The sequence below is a fragment of the Sorex araneus genome, chromosome 6, assembly GCF_027595985.1.
Source record: "Sorex araneus isolate mSorAra2 chromosome 6, mSorAra2.pri, whole genome shotgun sequence".
Lineage (NCBI taxonomy): Eukaryota > Metazoa > Chordata > Mammalia > Eulipotyphla > Soricidae > Sorex > Sorex araneus.
The window spans coordinates 132968461-132990171 of NC_073307.1; the positions used below are offsets into that span (position 1 = coordinate 132968461).

The 21711-nt window shown below is 38.6% G+C and overlaps 1 protein-coding gene across 1 annotated transcript in view; it reads right to left on the reverse strand.

The window, feature by feature from the left end:
* The window catches only part of DCDC1 (doublecortin domain containing 1), a 440548-nt gene that overhangs the window by 212066 nt on the left and 206771 nt on the right, over nt 1-21711 (reverse strand). The window contains exons 11-14 of the mRNA XM_055142558.1: nt 16825-16926; nt 13556-13719; nt 9229-9354; nt 7484-7589 (exon numbers count right to left, since the gene is read on the reverse strand). Coding sequence (XP_054998533.1) covers nt 7484-7589; nt 9229-9354; nt 13556-13719; nt 16825-16926 — 498 coding nt within the window. The remainder of the gene's footprint in view (nt 1-7483; nt 7590-9228; nt 9355-13555; nt 13720-16824; nt 16927-21711) is intronic.

Sequence of the window (21711 nt, forward strand, 5' to 3'; positions counted from 1 at the left end):
TAAGAGATTTAAAAGAACAGTCAGGAGTTGGGCACTGATATTTCTATCCCAAGCCAATTTTAAAACGTCTGCATCAAGAATATCAGCTTCTGCTTCCCTTTCCTTTTTGACCTTGAGGTAATCCTCTTAGTGTTCTTCCCCACAATAAACATCCAGATTCTACAAAAAAAAATTTTTTTCTGATAGCAGCTACCCATCACCTCTGCCTCAACCTCTCTTTAAAACTGCTCCTTTCCAGTTTTTAAATTACTATTTCCAATGCACTGAACACCTCTCTGTATATAGTAAATGGCATTTTCTAAAAGGATTTCAAAGGATTCAGATCTAAAGGAGGGTCATTTTTTCTTTGAGATCTTCTCTTTACTAGGCAGCTTATCCAGTTCGTATACTATTTTTTATTTCTCTTAAATTTGATTCAAAACAAGCTTCTCCTTTGAAAAATACAACAGTAAAAAAAAATTTTAAAGGTGTTATTTATTTTGTTAGGGTTAAAGTGACATGGTTGCAACATCACTAAAGTGAGGCCTGCCCCTTCACCACTGCCTGCGTGTCAAGACCCGCATCGTTGCCCTTACGCTACTTCCATTTTTTAAACTTATTTGAACTCTGATTTTATGCTAGCAGCAATATCCAATATTATCATTTTACACTTGCGGTGTGGATGCATCATGTGTGCTGCGAGAGTGCCAGGGCCCGTCCACTCCACTCTAATCCAAAGTCCCTGATATGTGATCATAGGGCTGTGACCTAAGGCAGGTAAGCAGGAGCAAGGGGTAGGAGCAGAGTTTGAACTTTTATTAAGATAAGTGTTTCCTTATATGCATGGAATCATCTGAATCACATATGAATGATGACCAAACTACAGAATTATTCCTCTTGCTTTCCAATATTAGAAAATATCATCATCTTTTAAATTTTTATTTTGGCACAAAATCTAAAAAAAAATTGCTTTAGATACGTTAACTTTGCGAACTCTTTAATATCCATTTCCGCCCAGGTTTGAGCAAGTTTCTACTGACCGAGTTCAGCAATTAGTGACTCTTACTCCATTAACTAACCCTGAGCATCTATATATGGCATAAAAAGTTTCTAACCTTCGCCTTAGAGGTAAGTACATATTTATCAGCAATAGATTTAGACAATGCATTTGAGTGAGAGAAAATGTCTAGTGCCTAGGAGATTTTATAACATTTCTTGTGATTGTGATTTTAATTTACGTATCAATATTCTTAACTTGGCCTACACGTACTGTCAAAAGTGAAAATCTTATGAAAAGTAAATAGATTCGTTTCTAATGAAGGTTGTGATCTATGATCCATGAGTATTTTGGTATACTCTTTAAACTCAAGGCATTTCTAAGGTCACTTTCTTCTCTCTGCTACATCGACTCTTAGGTCACCTCACCAACACAAGGACCTTTGGCATTGCTAAAATATTTCCAATATCACCTTGTCTTCCTTCCTTCCTTCCTTCCTTCCTTCCTTCCTTCCTTCCTTCCTTCCTTCCTTCCTTCCTTCCTTCCTTCCTTCCTTCCTTCCTTCCTTCCTTCCTTCCTTCCTTCCTTCCTTCCTTCCTTCCTCCCTCCCTCCCTCCTCCTTCCCTCCCTCCCTCCCTCCCATTTTTTTTGTTTTGTTTTGGAGATACCTGGCTTTGCTCAGGGATTACTCTTGGGGAGCTCCAGAAACCACAAATAGTGGCAGGGATTTAAGCTGGGTCAACCATGTGCAAGGCAAGTGTCCTACCCTGTGTACTCTCTCTTTAGTCCCAGCTCCTTACTTTCAACAGCAAGGACAATATCAAGATTAATTAACATTAAATTATGACCTTTACAATCTGATCTTAACTTTCTTAGTGAAATCTGTAATTTTGTCTTTTATACCCCAAGGTGAACTGAACTGTGCCAAAATTTTAAGCATAGAGTAAAAATTCAAGCTAATAGTAATATTAATAGCATCAAAAAATTTTAATTATTATTATTATTATTATTTTGATTTTGGGGTGACACCTAGAGATGCACAGGGGTTACTCCTGGCTTTGCACTCAGGAATTACTCCTGGCGGTGCTCAGGGGACCATATGGGATGCTGGAAATCGAACCTGGGTTGGCTGCGTGCAAGGCAAACACCCTACCCACTGTGCTATCACTCCAGCCCCAGATTTTAAAAAATGAACAGCTAAATACAGCACAGAAGGGATATCAGTGAGGATAGCTGGGCAAGAATAATGTTGGGTTTGACGTAAAGAAAGATTTCTTAAAACTGACAAAACTAGAATAGTGTGAAGAATTTCAACAAGTATTTATTAAACACTAACTATATGCTCAGCATCATATACGGCACAAGTGTGACAAGAGAAGTCTGGGGGTTGGTGACAAAGGGAAGGTTGAATTCCAGGCAAGAGATCACATGTACATAATGATAGAAATCGTGGAGTGTTTCAGAAGCAACAAATGAGCAATGACTTGAATTAAACAGAAATATCTTATTAGAGAATAGGGCCCCAATCCCAATTCCTGATGCTGCATAGCTTCCCAGAGTGCCAGCAGATGTGGCTCCAAGCATCCTGGGGGTGAATTGATAGCCCCTGAACAACTGGGCCTGAGAACCACATGCTCATCAATCCAACACACTGAACTGTCCGGCCTGGTTAACCAAGTTTCATAGGCTGTGGTTGTACCCCCCGCAGTTCCTCTAACTATTGGTTTAGAGCAGCCCCCTACTGCCCCCCCCCCAAATTCACTGTATCACTGTCACTGTATCACTGTCATCAAGTTGCTCATCCATTTGCTTGAACGGGCACCAGTAACATCTCCATTATGAGACTTGTTGTTACTGGTTTTGGCATATAGAATATGCCCCGGGTAGCTTGCCAGGCTTTGCCATGTGGGCGGGATACTCTCGGTAGCTAGCCAGGCTCTCTGAGAGGGATGGAGGAATCAAACCAGGTCAGCTGCGTACAAGGCAAACGCCCTACCTGCTGTGCTATTGCTCCAGCCCCCCAAATTAAAATACAAAATACAAGCACGAGTTTAAAAGGATGAAAAGAAGTTACAAGAACACAAAATAATTTGAAATTAATTTTCTCTGGATGATCTTAGAAGGTTTCATAAAAATGAGTTGAATAAAGCTTTACAAGCAAGGAAAGATAAAGGGAGGTGGCAGACGGAACGTGGGAGACTCAGAACATTCTTGTCCAAGGCTACCATGTGTCCTGGCACAAATACGCTAAAATAGAAAGCATTACACGCAGTACAGTTTCTCGGCCCTGATTGCAAGTTTAGGGTACAATGATCAAGAAGAGGAAAATAATGAAAAGATAGTGGAAAGTAGGGAAGACAGAAGAATTATAGGACAGTGGTGGAACAGGTGAGGATTTGGATCTTCAGTTGACAGCAATCAGCCTTAAGGAATTTTTGAGCAGGAAAATAATATTAGAACGAGGAAGAAGAAAGAACTTAAAGGGGTGTGGCACATGCTGCCTGTGGAGCAGCAGACTTGGATCCTTGGCATCCCATGGCCCCCAGAGCACCACCAGTGGGACCATCAAATACCACCCTGGAGGACTCTGGGTATCATAGTCAAAATTAAAAAGAAGTTACCAAAAAAACCCAAACCGAAAATGAATGTAAAATGAATCAGAGCTATGGCAAATATATATACATGTCAAATAAGCATGAACTATAAAAAGCATGAAATCTTAGTGTGCCATTCAGTTTACGCGTATCTTCTACATTTGCTCAAATACAGAGAACTGGATCTGGGGCGGAGTTCAGTGGTAGGGCACCTGAGCTGCAAAATTGAGGCTGCCAGTTTGATCCTTGACAACATCCCACATACCCGAGCATTATCCTGATGGCAGTGCCACTGGGATCCCTGGCACCACTACAGAAGTGTGAGGTTTCTGGTATACCACAACCAAGTGTGTGTGAGCACCACAACCAAGAGTGGTCCCGTTGCTGAGCACTGCAACAAGTATGCAAGCTCCATGGCAAAAGCAACATGAAAAAGGGGAAATGAAGTGACCTTCTTCTGAATTATATTGCCTTACTTTTTGTCCATTAAAATAATCAATTCATTCTATATGAATTGATTCTAAATTCTAAATTCTAAATCAATTCTAAATTGATTCTATATTCTAAATTCCGGAAAATTTTTTCATGTCCAAATTTCACCTTGTTCAGTCTCTCATCAACCATATCTAATGTAATCTATAACATATGTATTCAATCTATATATTGAATTTCCAGAAGAACTATTTGGTCCTTTTTTACAGAACTTGAATAATCACTTTTTCTTTCATCACATTTTCAATTTTATTTTATTTCTTTGAATCTCTAAGATGCCCATTTCCAACTTAGTATGTTAGTTCAAATACTCAAAGTGTTTAGGGTTTCCTTCTGTGACTTATCATTCTTCTGATTTTTCACTTAGAGTATCACCATTGTGTTTACTGATTTTTGACTATAAGGTCAGATTCTTTATACCCTTATGAGAAATAAATCACTGAGACTCAGTTTTGAGTGCTTAGGCCACGAACCTCTTTAAATAAAAGGTGCATATTGGAAAAAAAAAAGAAAAAGGGGAAATGTTGGGACTTGAAACAATGGATGGACAAGGAGAGTATTATGCTGATTTATGAGTATTAAGATGAGAGTTATGAGGATTATAAGTATTATGAGTGCTAAGATGAGTCAGAGGGAGATGGACAGACAGACTGAATGCACTCATTCATGAATATAAACGTAGTATGTGACTAATATCCAAGGACAATAGAAATGAGAGCCAAGAGGACTGGTCCATGATTGGAATCCTGTCACAAGTGGGGGTGGGGGGGCAGTGGAGGCAGTTAGCACAGAGAAGGGACCACTATAATAATATAGTTGAAAATGATCATTTGGACAAGAACTGAGTGCTAAAAGGAGGTAAAGGAGGTAAAGGGATATAACCTTTCAGTACTTGTATTGCAAACTCTAATGCTTCAAATGAGAGAGAGAGAGAAAGAGAGAGAGAGAGAGAGAGAGAGAGAGAGAGAGAGAGAGAGAGAGAGAAGAAAAAGGGCCTGGGAGGGATGGGTCGCAGAAAGGAAACTAGACAGTGATGGAGGAAAATGTACACTGGTGAAGAAACAGGTTTTGGAGCATTGTATGACCGAAACCAAAGCATGAACAACTTTGCAACTATCTTTAAATAAGTAAGTAAGTAAATAAATAAATGTTAAAAAAGTAATAAGAAAAGATTAAGGGAATGGAGCTATGGTACAGTGGGTAGGGCGTTTGCCTTGCATGCGGCCAACCGGGGTTCGATTCCCAGCATCCCATATGGTCCCCCGAGCACCGCCAGGAGTAATTCCTGAGTGCAAAGCCAGGAGTAACCCCTGTGCATCACCGGATGTGACCCAAAAAGCAAAGAAGCAAAACAAACAAACAAACAAAAAACAAATTTAAAGAAATATTTGTTTTGCACACACACACATATGTGTATGTTTGTGTGTGTGGTATGTGTGTGTGTTTGGGGGTGTTGGATTTTGTACCACACTTGGCAATGCTCAGGGGCTACTCCTAATGGTACTTGGAGGACCATGTGATGCTGAGGATTGAAACCAGCTTCTGCATATAAAGTACATGCTCCAGTCCATTAAGCTATCTCCCTATATTCCCATCTATTATATAGTCATCATTGTATCACTATATCACTGTCATCCTGTTGCTCAGCGGGCACCAGTAACATTTCTATTGTGAGACTTGTTATTGTTTTTGGCATATCGAATACACCACAGGTAGCTTGCCAGGCTCTGCCGTGCGGGCGAGATACTCTCAGTAGCTTGCCGGGCTCTCCGAGAGGGATGGAGGAATGGAACCCGGGTCGGCCGCATGCAAGACAAACGCCCTAGCAGCTGTGCTATCACTCCAGTCCAGCCAACCCTACATAATCATACTATTTAGTTTATATACATTACATTTTATTTATATTTTAAATTTTATTTTAGACACCATGATTTACAATGTTGATAATGGCAGGATTTCATACAACAACATTCCAACAACACACCCTCCACCAGAGTGTCAGCTTCCTCCATCATGTCCCAATCCCCCTCTCACCTTCCTACCCTTCCTATGCCCCCTACGAGTGACACGCTTCCTATTAAAGACCAGTTAATAGTTTCCGCTGCCTCTGAGTATGGTTTCTTTATTGTTGTTTATGTAGCACATATGAGGGAAATCATTCTGTGTCTAAGATCCAGGTTAGATTTTCTAAGATCACATTAGTATGATATTTCTTTTTAAAACCATCTGTTCTTGGATAGTTGGACTATTTCCAGATTTTGGTTACTATGAATAGTGCTGTAATGAACATATGAGTGAAAATATATTTTCTGAAGAGAGTTTTGGGTTCTTGGGGTAAATGCGAAGAAGGGGAATTGATGGATCATATGGGAGATAAATTCTTAGTTTTTAAATAAATGTCCATATTGATTTCCCCAAAGGCTGGATCAAACAGACATTCCCACCCTGGCAAACACCTTGACTTCTGTACTATTTCTCTCGCTCCTGAATAGCAATTTTTAAATGTGTCTTTTGTAATGTCTGCCAGAAAAGAATGATCCAGACCAGTCAACTTCCTACCCAATGTTTAAGTCCTCTCTTTGTCTCAGGGTGCCTTTTGGTTTTGACTTCATGAGTCCACAAACTAAAGTGTCTATAGATGCAATGAATAATGAACAATGAACAACACAGTTTTTCAGTTAAGAAAAACAGGGCGCAGAGCACAGCGGGTGGGCGTCTGCCTTGCACGTAGCCGACTGGGGTTCAATCCCGACATTCTCTATGGTCTTGAATATAGTCTCCCAGGAGTCATTCCTGAATGTGTAGCCAGGAGTAACACCTGAGAATCTTTCAGTATGATCCCAAAAGCCAACTAAAAAAAAACAAACAAAAAATTTACTGCTTTGGAGATACATTTACAATGCTAGTCACAGCTCAGCTGGAACAAAAGAGTATCTTCCTTACAGGCAAGATTTATAAGTACAGATTAATAAATAGCTCTTTTGGATTGAGTTGAGTTCTCAAGACTTGAGTTTCCTAAAGAGCCCACTTTCCTTAGATAGATTGATCTACAGTGCAAAGAGTCAAGATCCTGATCTCCAGAGCAAATAGTTAAGATCCTAAAGTACAGAAATAATAGTGATCTTAATGACTTTCTTAAGGAACTCAAGCATATTAATAATGCTGATCAAGAAGATAATATATTAAGCAACAATACTTAAGTGACAAAGTTCAGGTAAATTATTTTCAATTATGAGTACTATATCTTGAGTCAGTTTTAAAATCTTTAATTACGAGAAAGTAAAATATATATTTGACTCAACAGTCCAAATTTAGCTTTTAAACATACGTGAATATTCAGAGTTCCAATATACTGAATGCTTGATACATTCAGCATAACAAATAACTAATAAACTAATTTAGCATAACAAATAATTCTGACCTTGTTCTGCAGGAAATGGTCTTCCAAGTCCAGCTTTTCAAATTGATCTGGTATCTGCTGACTGGTAGAGTTGAAATTAATTGGAAAGCCTTCACAAACTTCCCAACTATGAAAAGAAAAATATTTTATTATTTTTGTTAGAATAAAATTTATTTATTATACTATTCACTAGTAAAATAATCTAAGCTTATAATATAAAGCAGGAGAAAATCAGTGTATAGTTTATATTTGTATTAAACATATATTTGTAAAAGTGCTTCCGTTTCTATAATTGAAAAGGGAAAAAGGAAAGTCTTTAAATTTTAATCTTATGGGTAAATATGGGAATTAGGCATGGGAACTCCATGACTAATTAATTATTAATCACTGTATCACTGTATAACTGTCATCCTGTTGCTCATTGATTTGCTCAAGCGGGCACCAGTAACATCTCCATTATGAGACTTGTTACTGTTTTTGGCATATCGAATACGCACGGGTAGTTTGCCAGGCTCTGCCGCGTGGGCGAGATACTCTCGGTAGCTTGCCAGGCTCTCAGAGAGGGGTGGAGGAATTGAACCTGGGTCGGCCATGTGCAAGGCTAACACCTTACCCAATGTGCTATTGCTCCAGTCCATTAATTATTCCTAAAAAAATAGTATTTAATCTAATGGAATCATCCATATTCATTGCTAATTTTATACTCTGAATCCACTACATTATGAATAATAATAATAATAATTTGAAAACATCCAATAAAATAATAGTTTCTGCATTTGGGTACGAGATGTATTAATAAAAAATATAAACTCAGGGGTGGGAGCTATAGTACAATAGGTAGGGAATTGCCTTGCACGCAGCTGACCTGGGATCAACCCACCACATCCACCCCTGCATCCCATATGGTTCCCCAAACACTGTCAAGAGTAATTCCTGAGTGCAGAGCCAGGTCATCTTTGAACATTGCCAGGTGTGACCCTCCAAAAAGACCAAAAAAAATTTATAAACTCCAGTCAGCAGTGGGGGTGGAAAACTGGGGACATTAGTTGGGGAAGAGGGCACTGGTGAAGGGATTGGTGTCAGAACATTGTACGTCTAAAACTCAATCATGAATAACTTTGTAATTCATGATGAATTATTTAAAACGCTTAAGAATTAAAACTACATAATTTCCCCTAGCTAAAAATTAAAGAAAAAGCATCTAACCAAATTTAATAGTTCAGGGGTCCAGAGAGATAGTACAAGGCTTAAAACGCTTGCCTGATATTTATTTGGCTGACCACAGTATCACATATGGTCCCCTTGAGAACTAACCAAAACCATCTCCAGCCTGCCCCCCCTCCCCGCAAATCTAATAGTTCAGGAGGGATTATTGATCACAAATATGCCTTCAGCATATTTCTTTTGTTTTCAATATTTCAATTTCATCAGATAAAGCACTTTATAGGAACTTTTGTATAAGGAAACATCTAAACATTTAATGATTCCATGAAAACTATCAATTTAGAAATATACACTAAAAAGTTTTTATATTTCAAACAAAATTATTGCCTCTGCAAAGCAAAAACTATTAATTTGTTGATTGTCCCATATGATTTTTAAACCCAAGGAAAGTTAACAAGTCCTTTAGGCTCTAAATCATTCTACCATGAAATAAGTGAATCATTATTTGAGATGATTCAAAAACCATTTTTTCGAGTTTCAACGGCTCAGTCTTGGAAGTCCTGCATGAAGCAATTACTTTATTCAAGCACATATTAACTTACTTGTCACATCCAGGTAAGAGAACAGAGTTAGGATCCAAGAAAGTTTTATATGCAACTGTAATGCCTCCATTGTCAAATGCAGCCACTTGGTCAAAGGTCAAACCCAAAACAGGAGTTAGTGAAGATCTGAAGAAAAAAAAATAGTAAAAACATCAAAGCTACCTAAAAAGTAATACAAAAATAAAGAATAAAACATGAGCAAAAATAATGAATCATACATTTTGACATATTACAAAATCTAGAAATAAATGCATTTATAGCATAGGACTATGTGCTAACACCCAAAATACACATTTTTAACTTACTGATTTAATATGCCAAAGATAATCGATGAAAATGTAATTTAAAAAATTTCAAGAATAAAAGCAAAGTACTTAGATATGAAAACCAGTCAATTGTTCAATTGTCATTTATATGACACTTATTTGGTGGGTGTAACTGTAACATAGCAACAACAATCTTTCTTTTGTGGGGGTGAAACAAGATAGTTTTTTAAATTTAATTAAACTACTTAGATGTGAGGGGAGAGAATGAGAAGAAATACGTGTTTGAGAGAGAGTCGGGGCTTCTCCAGAGTGGGGAAAACAAGCAAGGAAGCATAGAGACAATCAAGTAAAATACATGCACAGGATAGAACAAGGGATTGGAGAGCAAGTGCCAACAATAATCTTTAGGGCTGGCAATAAAATCAATCCTTAATATTTGACTTCGAACAACCATCCTGTTCTTTCGAAACAGGAACATAGCTCCCAAGCATGCTCAGAGAGCCCTGGATGTACTCCCATGATAGCTGGACTGTTCAATGCCTGGGCCTGGTGTTGAAGTACTGCTCAAGTCCAGTGATGCTGACACCCGACAGGGTGATCCTTTGCCTGGGTGGGACAATGTGGTTCTAGGGATCAAACCCAGGGCTCTGAGCTATTTCCCCAGCTCATAAAACAATGTTAAAATAATTTGTAAATGGAGACAGGGCCTTATATACACAAAGCATGTTCTCTACCATTGAGCTACAAACCCAACCCCAAACCTTTTTTTAATATATGTATCATATATTTTTAATATATGTCATCCCATTGTTCATTGATTTACTCAAGCAGGCACCAGTAAATTCGCTAAATCTGTGCGATTCAATTTAGGTTACTTTATTTATTTATTTTTTTTTCATTCGAAGTTTTGGAGTCATACCCCTCATTTCTTGGGGGTTACTGCTTCCTGGCCCTGCACTCAGGAATCACTCCTGGCATTTCTTGGAGGGCCATATGGGATGCTGGGGAATGAGGCTGGGATGAGCCCATGCAAGACAAGCACCTGGCCCACTGTTATATATATATATATATATATATATATGTATATATATATATATATATAGAGAGAGAGAGAGAGAGAGAGAGAAGAAAAATCACCTTCCATAGAAGAGGCTGTGGATAGGGGGTGGGAGGTGATGGCAGGGAAACTGGGGACACTGGCACTGGAATGTACACTGGTGGAGGGATAGGTGTTGGAACACTGAATGACTGAAACCTAATTTGAACAGCTTTGTAAGGGTCTATCTCAGTGATTCAATAAGAAAAATAATGAGATGAGTTGCATAATAAAAAAATAAAGCTTTAATGACCATTGGGATTTATTTCAAACTATTCAAAAGCAAAAGTGGAGAGAAGTGACAGGTAAAAGATATATGGCAAAAATGATTATCCCAATAGAAAAGGAGAAAAATACATAGGTCTTCATTTCTTCACTTTTTTCAGTTTTCTGTAAATTGGGTTTTATTGATAAACATTTTAATGAAAATATAAGTAAAAGACTAAAAATAGAAGAAAATATTGGGCAAATATATCCTTTGCGAATGTGAACCAACTTTCTATATCATCAGATATTAGATGCTATAATTATTTCCTGAAAAATGCCATTTATTTAGTACATAATACACATTGCCTCAATATATTTCAAAAAGTTGATTAAAATAAATTTTTAGACATAAATTTTAAAAGTTTCAATACTAGTAAAACAGTATATGGTTCCTGAGTGCTTTATACTGAACTTGAATCTAGACAGAGAGAGAAAAAAACAGTATCCTATTAAGACAGAAATGTAGTAGTAAAACAATGGAATACTATGCAGCTGTTAGAAAAGATGAAGTCATGAAATTTGCATATAAGTGGATCAACATGGAAAGTATCATGTTAAGTGAAATGAGTCAGAAAGAGAGAGACAGACATAGAAAGATCACACTCATCTGTGGAATATAAAATAACAGAGCGGGAGACCAACACCCAAGAGTAGTAGAGATAAGGACCAGGAGGTCTGCCCCACAGCTTGGAAACTGGCCTCACATGCTGGGGGAAAAGGCAGCTCAGATAGAAAAGGGAACATCAAGTAGAGGTTGTTGGGAGGACCCATTCGGGTTGGAAGATGAGAGCTGAAAGTAGACTGTAGACCGAACACGAAGGCCACTCAATACCTCTATTGCAAACTGCAACACCCAAAAGGAGAGAGAACAAAAGGGAATGCCCTGCTATAGAGGCAGGGTGGGGAGGTGGGGGATGGGGTGGGGGTGGTGAGAGGGATACTGGGATCATAGGTGGAGGAGAATGGGCACTGGTAGAGGGATGGGTAAATGATGGCTGTATGAGTGAAATGCAAACACAAAAGTTCATAAGTTTGTAACTGTATACATCACAGTGATTCTCTAATAAATTTTTTTTTAAAAAAAGAAGTAACATCAACCCCCCAAAAAAGAAATTTAGTAGGACAAATGCACAAACTTGTGGATTCCTACAGTATAATCTTCATTTGATTTTCGAATATTCATTTCACAGACTTAAATATTTTATTAGTTATTCCACATACATTTTCCAATGAATAAGAGTTTGATCTTAGGGAAAAATGTATTATAGAATAAACATCATTATAATATCAAAATTAGTTTTCCACTTCAACAATGACATTAAGAAATCGCAATGACACATGTTTAAAATTTTTTGTTGCAATTCAAAGAGCTTGCTAAATTACTCGAGAATCCTGCCACTTTAAAATACATAACATTTCTTTTATCAATGTAAAAACAATCCTCTCAATGTGTGTAAATACTATTTTGAAATCAGCTGTGGAGAAAACACTATTCCTTACAGATTATTTACTTTATTTCTATAAATTATGCAACATAAAAAAAGAAGTAAGTATTTAAAATTTGCTCTACTGGTAGAGATGAAAAAAAATCATAATCTGTGACTCAGAAATTTCTTTACCAACTTCTCCCAAAGCCTTTATGGATAGCTGAATAAACTTGTGACTATATTTGAAATTCTGACTACTTAAGCACATAGCAAATCCAATCAGCATCTACTTTATGTATGTTATTTTTATTATTCTATGTGATCAACTATAATCTGTAATAAAAATAAATTCCTTCCTTCCCATTCTGTAAAGAACTAAAAGCAACACTTGAAAGTAGATCGAAAAGTGTGTTTAAGTTTCCTGACAAGCAGTTTCAGAGTTCAGCTGGATGTGTCCTGTCAAAATATGCATAAATTTCTAAGATACTCCCACAACTACCGAGCTCATCAATGTCTAAAGACTGTAGCCTTTTGCTTCTTTCAGAAGCACGGATAATTTTATGCAGGGATTTACCAATCTGCAAAAATTTACACAATGCTCGGCAATAACCAGTAATTATTGTGGGATAATGTGAGGGACTTTGAGGAATATACCTCTGATAGGAGAGGGTTTACGGGCTTTACCAACTTATCTTTGGCTGTGCTGTCATTGGGCTTTAAAGGTTAAGACTTGATTTATGAAAACATAGAGAGATAGTGGGGAATCATGTGGTCCACAGCTTCATAAATCTTGCTTAAGATCCTTTTCAATTACCATCCATTTCTCCTTTAAAAAGGGACAAAAAATAGAGGAGTGGAAGCAGGTCAGGGCAGTGTGCGACAATGACAGTGTGATGGGCTTGGGCCCCCCGTGGCGTTTCCATCTGCTATCATTAAGGTGACTACTCAGACATGAACAAATCCCACTTGCTGTGCTGACAGGCAGACTTCAAGAACTATGACAAGGCATTAAGACAGAAAGTCAGAGAGAGCGAGAGAGGGAGAAGAGAGAGAGAGAGGGAGAAAGAGAGAGGGAGAGAGAGAGGTATCATAATCACAAACAATACTGCCTTGCAAAAAAATGCCCCCCAAATTTTACGCGAATTAGTTTGTTTGTTTGTTTGTTTGTTTGTTTTTCCATAAAGGGTGTTCCACGGCTTCTCCATTCTCCTTTTCTACGAGCTCCATGGAGACGGAGGACCTACAGAATAAACCAATCCCCTCCCTCCTACCTGAATGCTTCACCATAAGAGACCCAAATTTTCTGCTCATTTTTCAGCAAAAGAGGATTTTTGATTTCTTGACCACGCTCATCGAAAAGCCGGGCTGAAGAAAAACGGAGGCCTGATGGGTTGCTAGAAGAAACTTGAAGCCTCTGATGAATCTTCAGAAGTAACTGGTGTGTTGGGGGTGGGGGGTGGGGGTAGGGGGAGAACAAACGAAGAAGAACAAATAACCTAAAATGTAAACATCTGTAATAAACTGTCTGTACTCTGTAACAAATGAAGTCCAAACAAATGATAATTAAATTCATATAGAATGTTAAAGGAAGTGTGAAATGACAGCCGCGATGTTTAGCTCAGTGTAAAGTAACAAAATGAGCATGGGCTTTTAACCAGCAGGGGGTGCCACAGGCTTGTGATTGAGCTCTGACCCTTGGGCACTGGGACTGAAAGCAGATGTGACAATCTCACAGAAAGGGCATTTAGCTTCTGCACACGCCGAAGGTCCTCTTCCGTTAGGGCTGGGCTTTCCTTCTCTCAACTACGCTGACTGCTGGGGTCCTTGTAGAATCTCTCGCAGTTTACATTCAGCTATTTCCCCAGCCCAGTCCCAGCTAACCTCAGACAACCACTGCTGGAACCATTTACTCCTTGCCGAATTGCAAGAAATGATTCCCCGACTAGCTTGGTTCACTGGGAACTCGCCTGCATGTGTTTTAATTAAGCGCCCTGCAAAAGCTTGCGAGCGGCTTCGGTAATAAGTGTTTTCAAGTTGTGAATGAGGCATAATTGAAGTGTGAAGTATGAAGTCTGGCATTTCATACTTTAAATAATAGCATTGCCTGGGCTCGTTTTTGTCATTTAGGGTCTCTAAAATTAATCACACTGCTTCCATTTCAACCCTGTTTCAAATGAGAAGTAAATCTAGCTGAATTGTATTGCCGGTGGAATTTTAAAAGATATTTTTCAGCTTGCTTCGTTGCCTCTGTTTGAGTGCTTGGGCTTCTGTTTTTTCCTGCTCAGCACCCCACACAATCCATCACTCTGCTCCCCTGCTCAGCCTTCGGCCACAGGCTTCCTTTTCTTCTTTCCCATGTCAGTTCTTGTGTCTCTCACTTTCTCCTTACTCTCTAATCTCTGCAGGGATGCGAATATAGCTGTGGCCTTTTCTTGCCTAGCTGCTGTTCGTTTAGGTGCCTTTTTTGATCCTCCTATTAATACCCACTGAAGGTACATTGGAAAGTGCTAAATGACAAGGCTCAGAGCAAAGAAGAGAAAGCTGTGATTCTGTCATTTATCTTATGTTTTCCTACCTACCGGCTACAAACTCCTAACCCAGTGAAATAGTTCCTTTGAACTGAAACTTTATCTACAAAATGCCTAAGATTTAGGCTATGCCCTGATTAGAAATAAATAATCGTATCTCCAACTTCATTGTTTTATCAGCTCTACCTTGGATTTTTAACTATTGGCATAAATAATGGAAATGGTAATACATTTTACATTTCATACTTCTCATTCAGCATAGCCAATTTATTTGTATAAGAAACAACAATTATCACTTCTTTTTTGGAGTATAACAGACAAAGGTATCAAACTAATAAAAACCTAGACTGTTTCTCTTTTCATTGGAACTAAAAACACACTTTGAAATCTGTAGACTGTATTTACAAAAACCTATATTTATTTCCGTTTAGTTTCAATCCTGATCTTACTTTTTGTAGCTTTACTATTATTTTGGAAGACATGTAATGTTGATCATTTTTGTTGATCATTTTTAAATCACAGTGATTTTGCTTTGTAGTCATCACCTTCTTGTGTAAAATGAAAGATTAGATTGAAAGCATGATCCTGGAGAGGAAATGTGTCCACAATGAGCAGGGATCTGGGGTGGGGAAGGGATGTGAGCACCTGACCACTTAGCTGAATTCACTTTCACACGAGTTGCATTGCAATCTCTATTTTCCTCAACTTGGTAACAGACTGCATTTTAGGTGTTCAAAGATGGCCTACAAGAGGTGGGGGCAACAGGTCTATCATCTACAGGTCATTGGTTAGGGCTGGGCCACGATGACCAAAAATTGTGATAATTTTCATCCATTTATTTTTAAAGCTATCATCACTAAGCCTTTATAGGATAAGAATGTGTGCAGGGCTCTGAGAAAAATGGGAAACATCTTAGGCTTGTGATTGATACAAGTGTGCACCCAAGAAACAGTGGTCTTTGGGGGTTCTTGTCTCTTCTAAACAATTTTATAATGCCCCTAATTCAAGTGTGCCTCCACCATACACATTTATTTGCATAGGGTAGCTAAGCACTGATCAATCTCAGTAGTAAGTCAACCCCCCAAATTTCTGTAGAATAATATATTTATGGATAAGATCATATAAATGTGACCTATCATTTTAATATGAGCTACAAAGTAAATAGTCTGCTGTGGGGGGCGAAGCAGGGGAGAGGAAGGAAAAGGAGGGATAGAGACAGGTGGAGAATTCCAGGAAGGCCTTTGTATCAAATGTAGTTCCTAAAGTTAGAAATGTCATGATGAAAATAAACTAGCTGGCTCTGGATTCTTCTCTCTCCAATCTATGTTCATTTCTTCCAGTCAACAAGATGAAAGTCTTCCAATTTTATCAAACTTTCGGAACTGACTGCAAAGGTCAGATAACGGATACTACCAAAGAGAAGTAAATCTGAGAGCTTGGGGGAAGCAAATTTCTAAACAAAGGCAATAACATCCCCAATACTTAGGAGTACCTGGGCGCATACTCACAATTTGAAAACAATAGGGCATTCAGTATCCTTTAATGCAAAATCTTTTATGGACAAAGATTCCATCATCCTGGTTCTGCCGAAGAAGGATACTAATTGTTTTGAAAATAGGCAAAGGTAAGAGCTCAAAAAATACTAGTTCTGGACTTGCTAATGGAAACAATAGGAGAAAGCTAAGCTTGCAAGTTAGTCACTCAGTTTCTAGGGCTTAGAAATAGTCTCTCCTAAAAACTAGTCCTACACTTATCCCACAAGTTAAACAAGAGGGCAATCCCAGAATGGGAAGACAAAAATAAAAGCATGATGAAGATTGAGATGCTATTACGAGGTTAAAATTAATACTAGGCTAAAAGCTGAGTCTAAGGAATTTAGAAGTCAACCTTGAGAGTTACCAACCTTTGCAGTTCAATGAATGATTTTTATTTCTTAAACAACTTTAGAGATGCAACTTTCTAAATTATGTACAAATAATATTAAAGACAATAAAAACAGGCAGGAAACTCACTCTCTGCATCATATCACAAGGTTGAGTTAGGCTATTGGCCCCCAAATCTTTTTTGCTGATACAAACAGTTATCTCACCAGAGTCTTTACCATCTTCAAATATCTGAAAAATAAATGCAGTCAAAGTAAGAAACAGACATATTCATACACACATATGTATGTGTATTGTACACCTAAGTGTTCAATACATATATAACTGAAGTAGGTCCTGACTCTGCACAGTATCTTGTCAGTTTAAAGTCATTTATATCAAAATTATGGTACATATACACAATGGAATACTATGCAGCTGTTAGGGAAAATGAAGTTATGAAATTTACTCATAAATAGACATGGAGATGAGTGAAATGAGTCAGAAGGAAAGGGATAGACCTAGAATGATTAGACTCATCTGTGGGATATAATATATATCATATATGTGTATATAAGTACATATATACACACATATATATTTATGTATATATCATTGTATCACTGTCATCCCTTATTCATCAATTTGCTCGAGTGGGCGCCAGTAACATCTCCATTCATCCCTGTAGTGTGCTAGTGTAGCCCGATGGCATATTGGGGGCTCTTTCAGGATCAGGGGAATGAGGACCATCGTTGTTATTGTTTTTGGCACACCACAGGTAGCTTGTCAGGTTCTGCCTCGCGGGCACACACATACACACATATGAGACCAATACCCAAGGACAGTAGAAACAAGTGCCAAGAGGATTAGTCCATGGTTGGAAACCTACCTCAGATGCCAGGGAGAAAGGTAGTTGAGATAGAGAAGGGACCACTATAATAAATATAATTGGAAATTGTTGCTCTGGATAAGAAATGCATGCTGGAAAAAGATAAAGAACAAATATGATAACTTCTCAGTACCTGCATTGCAAACCGTAGTGCCCCAAAGGAGGGGGAGAGAGAGAAAGAGACAGAGACAGTGAGAGAGATAAAGAAGGAAAGGGCTTGCCATAGAGTCAGGCTATGGGAAACTATATAATTAGCTTTGTAACTCTGTATAACAAGGTGACTAAAAAACAAACAAACAAACAAACAAACAAAAAACCAAAGTCTTTCTTATAGAAACTGAAAAACAAGTACCACCTGCATGAGCACATGCAAATAATAGGCAATAAAAAGCAACAATGCTAGAAAAGTGTGGTGTATCTCCCTTTAGTGTCTTTAACCCGATTGCTCAAAATCTAAAAATATACAGACACCTGGCTGTTTAAAGGAGAAATCAGGGACCACAGGGCAGGCCTCCAAGAAAGGTCAGTCAGAGATTTCATTCTTCTTGAAACCCATAAAGCTACAAATGATTAAAACATAAAACTATATTTTTAATCACATCATTGTTAGAATCACAAGTAAATTAAACCTGACAGATTTACCATGCAGCAGAATAAGAAGATCAATATTGCTAACACATACATGCAACAAGGCATTGAGACCAGAGATCAGAGTCATCACTTTGCATAATGCATACAACATGCCCAGTGAGGAGGGTAGAAGACAGGGAAAGTGAGCAAGGGCCCCAGTCAGAATCCTATCAGACCAGTCTTCACAGCCTGTCAGAGTGAGCCCTAACCTCACATCACGCTCGGAAACCATGTGGGACATGCCATTCTACAAAGGTAACATTTTCTCAAGCTGAAATCCTAGGAGATTCTGTATTTTTTTTTTTTTTTTGCTTTTTTTGGGTCACACCCAGCGATGCTCAGGGGTTACTCCTGGCTTTGCACTCAGGAATTACTCCTGGCAGTGCTTGGGGGAACATATGGGATGCCGGGGATGGAACCCGGGTCGGCCACGTGCAAGGCAAACGCCCTACCCGCTGTGCTATCGCTCCGGCCCCGAGATTCTGTTTTTCTTAAGATCCAGCACTACTAAAATCTATATTCCTATATATTTTTAAAATGTAGGTATTAAATTTTGTTTTTTCTCTGCATAATAAGCACTTTTTTCCCTATTGTTCAATGTCTAAATAAAAATGGTCTTCCGTGGCTGACTAGAAACAGGGGGAAAAAGTCTACCTTTATTTTCCTACTGTCTGACCCTTGATGCTTAAACACACACACACACACACACACACACATCTGGATGTATTGACTCTCTGCATGGACTAATATTCCATTGGCTCTAAAATTAAATTCTCACCCTTGGAGTACAATGATGCACAGAGAGAGAGAGAGAGAGAGAGAGAGAGAGAGAGAGAGAGAGAGAGAGAGAGAGAGAGAGAGCAAATGATAGTTGTGTGTCCAAGAAATAAGGTAATATAACCTCAAACAAAGACCTAATCCCACAATGGCTAATAACTATTGAGGAAACACTGGGGAGTAAAAGTTCATTTGTATCATTGCACTTAGTTACACAACATACAGTTTTCAGGAGAGTTTTCCATTCACTTCAGTCAATTTTCTTGTCAACTCACCTTCCTGTCAATATAGGTGAGTCTTGAGCAGGATTAAATTAATTTAACATCAATTTCCATCCCACTTTCTAATTGATGACCTAACAAATATTTATTACATGTGAATGACTACTGCTGAGTTTCTCAAAATACATCAATGAAGTTAGTCAAGGAAGGAAGGAAGGAAGGAAGGAAGAAAGGAAGGAAGGAAGGAAGGAAGGAAGGAAGGAAGGAAGGAAGGAAGGAAGGAAGGAAGGAAGGAAGGAAGGAAGGAAGGAAGGAGAGAGAGAGAAACTGGACCCATATGTTACACCATACTCAAAAGTTAAATTAAAATGGATTAAAGACCATAATAGTAACACTTTGACCCTGGCACTGCAATTCATGTTAATTAAACCACATCCAAGTGTGAGCCACTGGTGGTGTGCACCATGCCGGTGTCAATGTGTTAAACCCAAATCCAAGAAATACACTGAGAAAAACATAAACAAAACTCTCCATGCTATAGATCTAGAGGGATATGTAATGAATGGCGTGCACGCACGCACACACGCACACAGGCACACACAAACTTCATTTAACTAAACTTCAAGAATGCCTGCAACCACTTCACCTTCAGCTCATTCAAAGGAAAGTGTAATGGAAAGGAAACTGGCGTAGAAACAAGGGTATTCACAAATTTTAGGTAAAAAATAATGCATTTGCAAATTTTACAGAAACATATAACCATGTGAATAAATTATTTCCCGAGGTTTTAGAAGGGACGGGGCCGTAAAACATGTTTCTTTAACTTCATGATAGACACCCCTCTGAGGAGGTAGCAAGTGGTAAGTATTATGCATGTAAAGAAGAAAAAAAATTAGTAGAGCAGAGTTAGTGGGGCATAATTCAGGGAGTGAGAGATCACCCAGGCTCAGTGATTACCATATAAAGTAGGTGACACACTTTTAAGAAAATAATAAAAAACACTGAATAAATACCTGGAGGTAAACAATTTAACCCAGCAGAAGCTGCGGAAGCCTCCAATGCAAAGAAACTCAGACAGGAATGCACCTGATAACTTCTAAGAACTTTAAGGAAGCTTGTGTGACTGGTGTAGTGCTGGAGAGAAATGTGAAACCAGAGGGGGAAGGGTGGAAGGTGAAATATGAAACACTCCAGAGTATGAAATGGAGCTGTAACTGCTGTAACAGGAATTGACTCATATATTCTAAATTATCACTGTGGCTGCTAAGATAGAGGTGAAAATGGCACTTTTTTTTTTACATGCAAGGTACGTGTCCTACCCACTATCTCTCCAGACTATGTCTCCAATCCTGAAAAATACAATCTTAAGAATAGATAACAGTGGTTCAAACCAAGGGTGGAAATGGTGTTCTCTCCACCTATGGTCACTTTTTGTTCATCCTAGAGTAATTGTTAACCTGTTTTATAAGCAGAATTGGGGAATAAAATATGTAGTGAGGCGAATACTTCTGAAAAACAATGGGGTATAGATCATCTCTGGGTGTAGATCATTTAAGTACAATTTTGTGTCCAATATTTTCAAAGGCACCAAAATTTTATTAACTGTGAAGATTTCATGACAGTGAACAAAACTTAAAATCTAGGAGGAATGATGACCTAAATAGGAGATTTGGAGCTAATGGTATTCTTTGATGAGTCTGCCAGGCATCGTTCATGGTATCTACGTAAGGACTTGTACAATGCCCAGATCAGTGCCATTATCCAGCTTTCAGCGCTATCTTTAAGTCTGGTTAAGACCTAGTGTGGAGGAACAGCAGGTTCCCAAACTCTGCATAACTGCTGGGCAGACCACCCAGGAAGCTCTTCCCTACGTGCGTAGAAGGCCAAACACCTAAGCTTCAAATGTCTCAGGACGCAATGCTGTCAAGAGGCAGTAATAGGAAAATGACACCACAGTGTGATGCCAAAAGTTAGGAGGCTGTACTGTAACAGGATTTACTACCAGAGGTCAGGAGAACAAAAGGAATATCAAACAGTGGTACAAAAGTACTGGCATGTATCAAATGGATATAATTAAATATGATGAAATAAGCTAGCTTACACATTGTCTTAAAATGTGGTTTCCAGGAATCAGGCTTTGAGACCAGGACCAGGATTCACCTTCAGATGTTTCAAGAAACAGTTATCAAGCAGCAACATTACTAAGGGAGTAAAGAAAGCAGCAGTGGGCAAAAGAAGGTGAACTGTGAGAGATGCAATTGCAGCAGAGGCCTCTGGAGGGAGCTCTAGATCTGGAAAGTTCTTCGAAATTGTCGAATTAAGGCAAAGGGACCAAGCTTTTGCCGTGCAACAACCAAATGCTGGGTACAAGTTGTCTTCAAGATGTGGGTCTGATTGTGACAAGTAGCTCCTTAACCAGAGAGCAACTGTTCAGAAGATAGCAGCTGTGGTGGCTGGAAGTTGGTATCTCAATTCTGTTCAGTAGCTAAATTGGTTGGGCCACTCCTGGTATGTCAGGGC